The 11,470-nt window shown below is 39.2% G+C and overlaps 1 protein-coding gene across 2 annotated transcripts; it reads right to left on the bottom strand.

Annotated features, from left to right (window-relative positions):
* Window positions 1–543: 543 nt before the first annotated feature.
* crot (carnitine O-octanoyltransferase) lies at window positions 544–10,802 on the bottom strand. 2 transcript variants are annotated; one of them, XM_030784393.1, is made up of 17 exons: window positions 10,677–10,802; window positions 10,231–10,347; window positions 9,780–9,904; window positions 8,921–9,102; window positions 8,647–8,771; window positions 8,359–8,467; window positions 7,899–7,992; window positions 7,460–7,585; window positions 7,019–7,120; window positions 6,797–6,880; window positions 6,358–6,465; window positions 6,107–6,237; window positions 5,757–5,880; window positions 3,812–3,890; window positions 3,598–3,691; window positions 3,218–3,337; window positions 544–2,456 (listed from the first exon to the last, which is right to left on the bottom strand). In XM_030784393.1, exons 2-17 carry the CDS (start codon window positions 10,337–10,339, stop codon window positions 2,336–2,338), a joined length of 1,833 nt encoding a protein of 610 aa, XP_030640253.1. In that variant the 5' UTR covers window positions 10,340–10,347; window positions 10,677–10,802; the 3' UTR covers window positions 544–2,335. The 2 variants fall into 2 exon arrangements, with proteins under 2 accessions (XP_030640253.1, XP_030640254.1); XM_030784394.1 differs by having other exon boundaries at window positions 10,738–10,802.
* Window positions 10,803–11,470: the final 668 nt, after the last annotated feature.

Genomic DNA, 11,470 nt, shown 5'->3' with positions numbered 1-11,470 from the left:
GAGGCATTGCACTCAATTTCTCTCTATGTAAGACACAGGGGCATTGTATGTGATCATTCAAGAGGACCAAAGAATTTTATTTATCTTCTGTTCACAGTGGGCTAAGACCCAAGCACTTAATTGTGAAACTAGAGAAGGGAATTAATACTGATTTTCTATTATTCTGCTCTGAACGTGGAACATGCTCTATTGGAGTATGACTGTTATTTTGTATGCTTCCTGTTTACAACTTGAAATAAAGTTTCTCATTCATTTTCATTGGCGTAAATGAAGTGTAAGTTTCTATTATTTGGGGGGGGGGGGGGGAGGGTTTGTTTAAAAATCTGGGGTTCAGATTTAAATAATGAAGAGTAACTGTGGATATCTACAGAAGAACATAACACATGCTACAGTTTTCATTTTTGGGTTGTGTGTGGTAACACAGCCAGTGATTGGCTGGGTTAGTTTTACAGAACGTGTAACTTATTCACACTTTCATGGGTTTGCTGTGTGCTGAACTTCAAGTGAACAAACACTTTTGTTTTTCCAATTCTAGGTTTTTATTCATTCACAGATAACATTAAGTTCAGTTAAGCATTTACGAAGCAGTGCTTGAAGTTCCTGGTAATTACTTGTTCATACAGTTTGCTAGTGCAAGTGCAGTGGTTTTAAAAACTCTTGAAATCTCCATCTATTTTCCTCTATAACTCTACAATCTTGTTTTTCCATATCAAATTATACATCACGCAACATCTTTGTCTCCACCTTGGCTAGTGGCTAGTGTAGTTATATTTGGTAGTTTGTACATATCCCACACAGGTAGAGCCATGGTGTCTAGCATTTCTATCTCTACATTAACACAGTAGAAGTAGGGTTTTTCTTTTACACTGCTAAGCATTTAAAGTGTTTCATCAAGCTGGACCAAGAATTGAGAGCCCGATCACATTGAGCAACAATATAATCCACAGTGTTTTAAAATCAGTACCTAAAGTTCCCTGTCTTGTTTCAGGGAGATAATCTGACAAATTACATTTCCGTATATCTATATTGAAGAAGACCACTCCCGTTACAATAATCTAGGTATTGTGTTCTAATGTCCTTTGTACGATTTAGGTAAGAACATCACAGATACAGTTTACGATTCACAAATAGGGGGACAAAAGGTTGTGTGAACCATTCAACCCGGCGTACAAACAGAGAAATGGGGTGTGCATTTTTACAAATCAAACTGGTCAGACAAGATACTCACCTTAACTCATCATCACAATCAACTGTGTAAGTTAGAAAACAGCCCTAATATGTAAGGCATGGACCTCAAAACAAAAATCAAAACAAAGACAGGAAAAAATGCCACAGAAAACAATTATATATGATTCAAAACAACAAAAATCAAAACAGAATTTATACAAAAATAACATTCAATAATACTCTAAGTGCAACTGTGTATGTCAAGCTCTATTCAGATTATGTTAGAAAACACAGCTTAATTTGGTTAAGAAATTATTTGCATTGTTATTGTGCATAACTGCATTGATAATTGCATGACTGCAGCTAAGAAGAGAATTACAGCTCTTCCTGTTCTTTTATTTCCCCCTCCCCTTTACTCACTGATGTTCATGCCTTGATGATGACATCCTTTTTATTGCCGCCGTCAAAATTCAACACAAATCAATCAAACTTCTCTTATTGGTCTTTTTTTTTTTTCTTTAAACTAAAAATCTCTGTGTCCAATCATCATTAGCCAAGTTCATTACGGAAGGCTAAATTAATTTTTAATTGTTTCACTGTTATATGCTTTCTTCCTCTTAAGTGACTATCACTTGGACTTTGATGCATTCAACAGGCTGTGATGCCTAAGGTTCAAGATTCGAACAATTAGCATTCCTCACCAGAGAACAGTATATAGTATACAGTATATATAACAGTATATACACACACACACACAAATTGCATTGATCATGCTGAACTGACAATAGTATCTGGAAGTTAGGTTTTATAACTTGCAGATGTGAGCTGCTTTCAGTCAATTGAATCGATTGATCAGATGTCTCTGGCTACAATTACCACAACGTTCCGCTTATTTCCACAGTGATTATTCTGTGTTGCTGATATATGCATTACTCATTTTCTCAAGTCTTTCAACAGACAGAGTAAACCTGAATATTCCAAGCACCGAGAGGTGCTGAACCGAACTCAAAATTTTATATTTAGAAAAGAACGGATGTTAAAGCCCTGCCGAGTGTCGTTTGTCAGTTGATCAAAAAACAAAGGGACAAACTAAGGCACCTTAAACAATCTGAATTCATCCATCCGCCCTCAATGAGAAGCTAGACTACATTTCCCAGAATTCCGTGCTCTAAAGCTGGGACAGAGTGGTAACGTGCATCATTTCATGGAAAGAAGTGCAGAGGTTCTGAAATAGCGACTCGGGGTCCGTCTCTGGGTTGGACTTCCATGCCGTGCAGGAGGCCACGATCCTGTGGCAGGAAAAAGAGCATGATGGGAAAGCAGCAATCTGTCACAACGCAGACCTCTCAGTTTCATTCAAACTCATGACCTTGTTTTCCAATAACAGTTTCCAATGTCATCAAAACCAAAACAAATCCTCTGGCTTTAAAAGTCATTACTTTTCCCAGAATTCTCACGCTAATTAGAGAGTGGAGAAGATTAGACTGGACCACAGTAAGAACTAGAGCCATGATTCTCAAATCCAGTCCTGGGGGCCCACTGTCCTCAATGTCTTTGTTTTAACTCAGGACTCACAGACCTGATTCCATTGGTCAATTAATCATCTAATCCTTGATTAGCTCAATTAACTGTGATGATGAAGAGTTAAAACAAAGATGTGCAGGACAGCGGGCCCACAGGATTGGAGTTGAGAATCACTGTAAAGCTGAGTATCTTTGTAAATTCACTGATTCTTGATCTTGTGAACTGATCTTGTAATACTGTCTCTCAAATGCACTCCTTGAGACAGATAAGAGAATACATACTTGTTCTTGTCCAGTAGTCTTACATCTTTTTCAGTTTGTTCACTGATTACATTCTAAAAGTACAAGTGCTAGAGCAAGGCATTATCTAAAACATGAAGCCTAGACAGAATGCAGGAATGGATTTGAGAAACATGTTTCTAATAAACTGCTGCTGAGTTTAAACTCTGTTCCTCTGTCCAAATAGGAGATACATGACAGAAGCCTCACTTCAGGAATATGCATTGACATGTCAATTCACATCTTACCTGTCGTCACGGATACGATAGAAAAAACCATAACCGTGGGGAACCATGGGAGCAACAGCACCCAGTCCAGTGGTGTAACCTACCAGACTGGTGGAGAGGACAAAATTACCTCCTCCCCCGCTGTCAGGGAAGATGAAGAATGGAGGTGAGAGAAAGACAGACAGACAGACAGACAGACAGACAGAGAGAGAGAGAGAGAGAGAGAGAGAGAGAGAGAGAGAGAGAGAGAGAGAGAGAGAGAGAGAGAGAGAGAGCACTTGTAATGCATTCTCTGGTCGTCAGTGTATTTTTCCTCGCGCTGCAGCTAACTAAACCAACAGGCAGTATAAACATATTAACACTCCACTGGCACTTAACAATATCGATAAGCTAAAGCACACCTTTTACTGTAGAGTGGATCTGTGAACAACTCTGGAACAGGAAGTCCCTCCTCTTTAGCAGTAAGGTATAGGCCAAGGAGATGTCTGTCAAAACCTGACAAATACACAATGGAAATCAAATGCAAATCCAAAATCTGTAGCCCTTCCTCCATATGAAATGCACTGAGAATACACACACACACACACACACACACACACACATACACACACTCACCTTTTCCGTTCTGTGCTTCATTCATCAGTTTGTTGTGTTTGTTAAAGGCTGCATGTAATGCTTGTCTCTTCTGTTCAGTCTACACACAGAGAGAACACTCTGTTAAATGCTATTCAATTAAATAAAACAGAACACATTTCTGTTTAAGGCTGTTCATTTCAATAAAACGGGACACATTTCTGTTTAAGCCTGTTCAGTTCAATAGAACAGAACACATTTCTGTTTCAGGCTGTTCAGTTCAATAAAACGGGACACATTTCTGTTTAAGCCTGTTCAGTTCAATAGAACAGAACACATTTCTGTTTCAGGCTGTTCAGTTCAACAGAACAGGACACATCTGGGTCATTCCGTACCAACTCTCCTCGACCCTCCAGCTCATGTCAAGGATTTTCTTGAAAAAATTCATGTGAAAACTTCTATTAAATTCAGGGGACCTTGCAAAACCTTATAGCTCTACTCCAAATACTTTTTTAGCTATGAATTCTTGAAGTTTGGCCCTCGGAGCTAAAATTTCATCATTTTTGCAATTCTTTGTAAGCCTCACCAATTGCTTATTTTTCTCTGGACTGGGTTGAAATTTGTACTGAACATCCAAGAAACTGTAAGAATACATGAATACATGTTGCAAATTACATAGTTGTTGCTGAATGTCAGTAATCAGATTACAAAAATACATTACCCAAAAAAATAATATTTCATTTTCAAAAATTAATATCTTTGTCGCAAAAAGGGATTTTCAGCTCTGAAGCCATACTTAGCAAGATCTGTGGAAATCAATAATTTTTTAGGCAGGACCAAATAACTTCTAGATGTGATAGAACTATATTAATACTACACAGAGTCAAAATTTGATTGCAAGAAAGTGAAACCCAGAGGAGATATTAATTTTTGAAAATGAAATATTATTTGTTTGGATAATGTATTTTAGTAATCTGATTACTGACATTCAGCAACAACTATGTAATTTGCAACATGTATTCATGTATCCTTATAGTTTCTTGGATGTTCAGTACAAATTTTAACGTGGTCCAGAGAAAAATAAGCAATTGGTCAGGCTTACAAAGAATTGCAAAAATGATGAAATTTTAGCTCCGAGGGCCAAACTTCAAGAATTCATAGCTAAAAAAGTATTTGGAGTAGAGCTATAAAGTTTTGCAAGGCCCCTGAATTTAATAGAAGTTTTCACATGAATTCTTTCAAGAAAATCCTTGACATGAGCTGGAGGGTCGAGGAGAGTTGGTATGGAATGACCCATTTCTGTTCCAAGCTGTTCAGTTCAACAGAACAGAACACATTTCTGTTTCAGGCTGTTAAGCGGTCATGGGAAAATGCAGTCATGTTTTTGTTTTCAATTAATTTTTTATATGCAAAAATGAAGTCATTTCTTCGAACCATGTTACTTTTCATTTTGGTTGGCAGAAAAAACAACCGGCATTTGCAAAAGTGGTAAAAAAAATTACACTTAAAAAGAAAAATAATTGTGAAAAAAGGACATTTTCAAGCTTCAGCACATAGTATAAGTCTAAGATGTGTATATGATATTGGTATTATTCATGACTTTACACAAGTCCTTGTTGACCTAGTTGACCACAAGACCTAGTTGAGCTCTGCACTTTGGTTAACACAATGTTAGGTAAACACTTTATCAAGGGCATGTTCCAGAAAGCGGGTTTAGAGATAACTCAGATTTCATTAACTCGGAGTAAGTAGTAAACCTCCTAATAGAAGAGCACCATGGCCTCATTGTCCTAGCCAAACAAAGCCATAGGGCTCTTCTATTAGGAGGTTTATTACTTGCTCATATTACTTGCTATTACTAACTCGGAGTTTTCACTAAACCCACTTTCTGGAATACCTCCCTGGTTCAAGTGTACACGCACAGTGTAGCTCTATAGCAGGGTTCTGTACGTGTGTGACAAAATTGTTTTTCTGTTTATATATTTACAGTGGCCAATGGGTCCAGCATGGTTCTGCACCAGCGCTGAACTTCCACTGTGCACGGTCTCATCGTCTCTGTGCGCCCATGATAGAAACGGCGTGTGGTGGCCGTCTCATAGCAACTACCTGGCCTGGGGTGGAGGGGTGAGAGAGAGAGAGAGAGGGAGAGATGAGAGAAAAACAGAAAGCCATCAATACTTGTAATAAAGCTGAAACCAAAGTAAGAAAACAGAAGTATTGTACTGATGAATGATCACATTATAACATACATCACAATGCAGGTAAACACACAGACCAAGTGAAATTCTTCTCTGTTATTGTTTCCGTTTGTTTAAACGTGCAGACATAGATTCTTACTTTCTGTGTTGTCTGTAGTAGGCCAGCTGCAGGGCTAGCTGTACAAACGTATCTGGATGTAGTTTCCTTTTCTTGATAGCAGCTTTGCCAAAAGAAAGGAAAGCATAGCAGACTATCTGCAGATCCTCAGCCTGTTGGATAAGGACATTCGAATAACTCTTCCCCAAATCAGCTAATCATGGCATTGTTAAGTGTGGTTAAATCACCAGATGTTATGATTTTGTGGTGTGTGTGTGTGTGTGTGTACTCACCGTTTTCTTGTATTGCTCTTTAGCAAGTCTTATGTCTTGTCTGACTTTGTCATCCACAGTAAACAGAAGCTCCTCAGGCAAGGGCAAGTCCCGAATGACCTGTGAACCCTACAACAAAAATACAATTAGGCTCATGTGCATGCATACCTACATACACACACACACACACACACACACACACACACACACACACACACACACACACACACATGCACTTGCACACTCAAAACAACTCTCTCTCTCACACACACACACACAAACACATTACAGAAATCCACGTGTGTGCGAACGCACTGAACTACAATTTGCAATTTACAATTTGGTATTTGGCAGACGCTTTTAGCCAAATCCACTTACAATAAGTGCACTTGTCAGATCTCCAATACCTCATAAGCAGAGAACTAAAACACATACGCTCAGAGTTAATTTTTTATTTTACCTTCCACTGTCCATTGTTCTCCTTCACTTTCTGGTCTATGTAATAGTTGAGAGAAATCAATACCATAGCATCGTATGGCGCGTGCTATTAAAACACACACACACAAACACATACGTTCATTAATCAAGAGTCAGACCAGAAACCCAGTTATAATAATAAAAACAGGATTGAGATAATGCTAGCTGTAATAATGGTGAGAGAGGAGAAAGAAGACATGCTCACATCACAGTTGGAGCCAAACAAGCCATTGGAAAAGCAGATGTAGTTGTAAGATTTATCCCCCCAACGAATGGTAGGGTTACCAGTCAAAGCCAGTGATGTCAGCTGACAGAGAAAGAGAGAGAGAGAGAGAGAGAGAGAGAGAGAGAGAGATCATATTACTTAGATACAGCCAAAATCTTCAGCATGAGATGCTGCTGTAAGCTTCAAAGAGGACCAAAGGAAGTCAAGGAACGCATCTATAATCTGATCGTGTGAGTGTGTGTGTGTGTGTGTGTGTGTGTGTGTGTGTGTACATACATATATATATATATATATATATATACACACACACACACACACATACATACATATATACATATACACACACACACATTTATAGATATTTATGTATATGTGTGTGTGTGTGTGTGTGTGTGTGTGTGTGTGCATGGGTAAGATTACCTCTGAGTAGTTCTGTGGTGTAGAGTAGGGTTTGGCGTCATCCAGTGACACTATGAACAGGCTGCTCTGAATCATCTCCAGAATCGTTTTATTTATGGGGTCAATAGAGATCAGATACTCTCTTGCCTAGAGAAAGAGAAAGAGAGAGAGAGAGAGAGAGAGAGAGAGAGAGAGAGAGGGCAGGGAAAATACATTAGTCATTGCGGCGAGATAAGGCTCACACAGACTGGCAGCAGTTTTATGGACTTCCTATATAACCATATTGTATTCCAGGAACTCTGACATATTACAGTTGGCTCAGTGGAGCTGTAAGTTGTAATGTAAGATAAATCTGATTGGCTGTGTGGAGATTTTACTGTTGTGCCATTGGCAGAGCGAATCTCTTGTGATGGGAATGATTGTGTGGAGCTCCAGGTGGGGGAGGGGCTCTGGCACGAACCTTAGCCCAGCGGGTCCTCTCCTCACTGGTCAGAGCAGGCACTCCCTCTCCCTCTAGTTCTCCGTCACACATATGCTTAATGTATGTGAGCTGTCTAAAGTGGAAATAAAAAAAATACAAGACAACATAACACAGAAAGAGAACTTATCCGCAATAACACGGTGCTTTTTTTTCTTAAACGGCACTGTATCAGATTTTAAAATACATCACAATAACCGATCATGTCATTAACTGTTTCTTGAGACGATTGTGATTTTTTTGTTTCAGTCCAGCACCAAGCTGATAATAAAAAAGACTGATAATAAAGAAAAGGCGTGGCACTTTCAGGCCGTACTGATCCACATTAAAGGGTTTATATGTAAAAAAAATAGACGCAGTGGAGCTGAGAGGTAACAGACTGCGCACGGCTCGGCAAAGCATCGGCTTTAGGACCATGTGACCCAGAGAACCGATTATTTACCTGAGTATTTCCGGAGGGGTCAGAATTCGTCCCTCGCAGAGGGTGTCAAACGTGAAAATTCGACCTCGACACATCACCACTAAATGTGAAGGACAAGGTCCTTCGGTGTCTACAATACGTGTGAAACACACATCAGCAGAGAGAGAGACAGAGACAGAGAGAGAGAGAGAGAGACAGAGAGACACATACATCTGATTGTTATACGACTCCTCTCTGACCAAGAAACCCACCCCCCCATCAAACAGTTTTTTTTAAACAGAAGACAGAATCTTGATTGACAGGTCTCACCCGTCTTAAAATAGTTGTGTATGGTGTCTTTGGTAATGCCGGGCACTTTGCAGGTGCAGAAGAGCATGCGAAACTGGTCCATATCGAATGGCTCATTCCCAGATTTATGGATGGCCAACCTCTCCCTGATCAAACAGAACCACAAACGATATTACTGCGATGTCCCTTGTTCACATCATCAGTGCAATATTAGCATCACTTGAGGTTTGTTTGTAGAGCAGACAGTATGTGCGTGGGAACATGTTTGACCTGCGGATGAACTGGGTTTCCTTACGTGCGTATGAGGTTCCAGTACTGTAGGGTGTGCCAAACCCCTATGCTGGTCCTCTCCAGCTGGGTCCCCTCACACGGGGGCCAGCAGTGCTCCAAATAGGCTGCAGGACCTCCAAAATTCACATTCAGCTGAGAGGGCATACGCACCTCCAGATAAGCCGTATCCAACCACCATTTCTCCAGCTGGAGACAAGCAGTGATTTTTGTGTTATTTGAGAAAGAGTATTCCCACCGACCCCAAGAGTAATATGCAAATATATTTGTTGGATTCTACAGAAGAACTTTTAGAATTGCACTTCTGTTAACATTAGCCACCAATAGTAAAACACATCAAGTTTGCTGTACATTTTTAAAACGTTTTTTTTTTTTTTTTGTCTGTTCCTGTTTTCTCTCCTAGCTTTGAATAAGCTTCCAGGACATGCCATCAAGCACGAGGTTATTTAAAAAGGCCAAGATACAGAGGACCGGGGAAAAAACGTAGGAAAAAAAAAGCAAAAACGAAAACAAGACTAACATAAAAACATTTGGAGAACAATTGCTGTCCCTCAGAAACAAAGAACCACTCTCAATCTACCGCCTAACAACAATTTCCGATATTATCAGTGCTCTGTCGAGTTTAATATCTACCTTCAGCCCTGAAGCTTAATTTTAAAGCAAACAGCTTACGCTGTCCCAGTATCACTGGACAGATATAAACGGACGTAATCAATATGTGCAGTGTTAATAACAGGTTTGGGGCTGATTATGGCCAAGGCAAAGTACAGACTTTCACTGAGAGACTGTAAATTGTCGAAGTCATTGTGTACAGTGTTAATAAAATGTTCGGTTTGATTATGGCCAAGGCTAAGGATAGACATTACCCAGTTGCGTTTATTCTTGGCTTTCTGCAGTAGCTTTTGATGCAGATCTTGTCCAATGCCCTCCGCAAAACGCTTCACAATAGCAGCTGTCGCCTTCAACTCCTCTTCTGTTGAAAACGGCCTCACTAAAGTAATAAACATCATTGACAAAAATACTTTTTAATAGCAAAACTATTCTACGAGAAACAATAGCACAAGCAACATTCACCCTCTGACCTAATTGTGACTGTTGCCGAAAGAACCATAAAGCTCTCTCATTCATGTCTAATCTTGACTTATTCATGTCTAAGCAGATCTAGAATCGTGTTTCTCAATGATGTTTCTGCCTTTTACGATCATCTGAGAGGACTAAGTGAACAAACATTACGTACGAGCAATAAAAAGAAAATAACAAGTAGGTGTCAATGTTTTCAGTTTGCAAGGGAAATCCACAGAAATCTATGTAACTGACCTGCGTCCAGATACTTGCTTAAGGTTCCTTCCAGAGAAGGCACAGGTAACGGGGGCAGAATATTCTGATACTGAAATGTTCGCTCGGCAGTAGACATTTGATTGTCCATGGTCTCAGCTTTAGCACACAAACAGAAGATTATTACAGTGTATTGGTCATCAGTTATCCATCGACAAAGTAACACTGTATAGGAACTCAAATTTAGGCCGTGTTACAGTTTCGTTGATTTAATGGTTATTTACCTTCTCAGGCATTCACAGTAGAATAAAAGAAATCATTTTAAACAATGTCGTCAGTTTTTCCTATAAGACTAACTACACACACGTAATTTTACGCGTTACTATTGACTGCCGCTATTGACCAAGTTCAAGTGTAGATTAGGGTCAGGTTATGCTGACAAAAATGACCAGACGATTCAGTAAACACTTCCTTGTTTGTAAACTTACATTAGCTCGTGTCCAAAATAATTCAAGTTAGTTTTCAGTCTTTCGAAATCATAAATCCTACCCGGGACGCGACGTGGACGGTTAAAAATTAAGATTCCCTGTTTCCGCAGTAGTTTGTCTTGCTGGCTCATTTACACAGTACATCCCAAGACTGGACAGTGTCCTCATTACCTTTCACCCAGTTTTATTGTCAACAAAGAAGTGTGAAGTCAGGAGTAGGTGGATACTTCGTTAGTCTTTTTCAAAATAAAAGTCTACTTACCACCATTTGACAAAGGTGTTCAGAATTGTATTTGTCTTAGAAGAGAGAACGTTAATATTTAATGTTAATTATAGTCACTCTTACATACTTCGAGAGTATTTTGATTTCAGCGATGAAAGCAATAATACAATTCAATCAGTCTAATTTAGTGTGTTGCAATGGGGCTTAATCTCTGGGAGTGTGATGCCAGCCACATTGATTGAAGAGTATTTGGATTTTTTTTTTTAACACACCTCTCCTGAATGAAGCTGAAAAACTAATTTATTGTGTTGGTGCATTACCCAAATTTGTGAGTTTGGCTCTTTAATGTTCAACAGCAAACAAAGGTCTACAATGTAAATGAAGAGCTGGAGACACGATTTATTCGTAACACATTTTCATATTGATTGAGGGAGATTGCTTCTTATTTTTTGAGGCAGCTGAGTTGTTACAGAGTAAGTCTTCAGAACTTAAAATAGTACAGAATGACCTTTCGACATTTAAATTCACAATCCGTCAATCAGTTCAAATGTGCAGTGGTTTAAGTAATAAA

Source organism: Chanos chanos, chromosome 9, assembly GCF_902362185.1.
Source record: "Chanos chanos chromosome 9, fChaCha1.1, whole genome shotgun sequence".
Classification (NCBI taxonomy): domain Eukaryota; kingdom Metazoa; phylum Chordata; class Actinopteri; order Gonorynchiformes; family Chanidae; genus Chanos; species Chanos chanos.
This window is presented reverse-complemented; position numbering and strand designations above follow the sequence as displayed.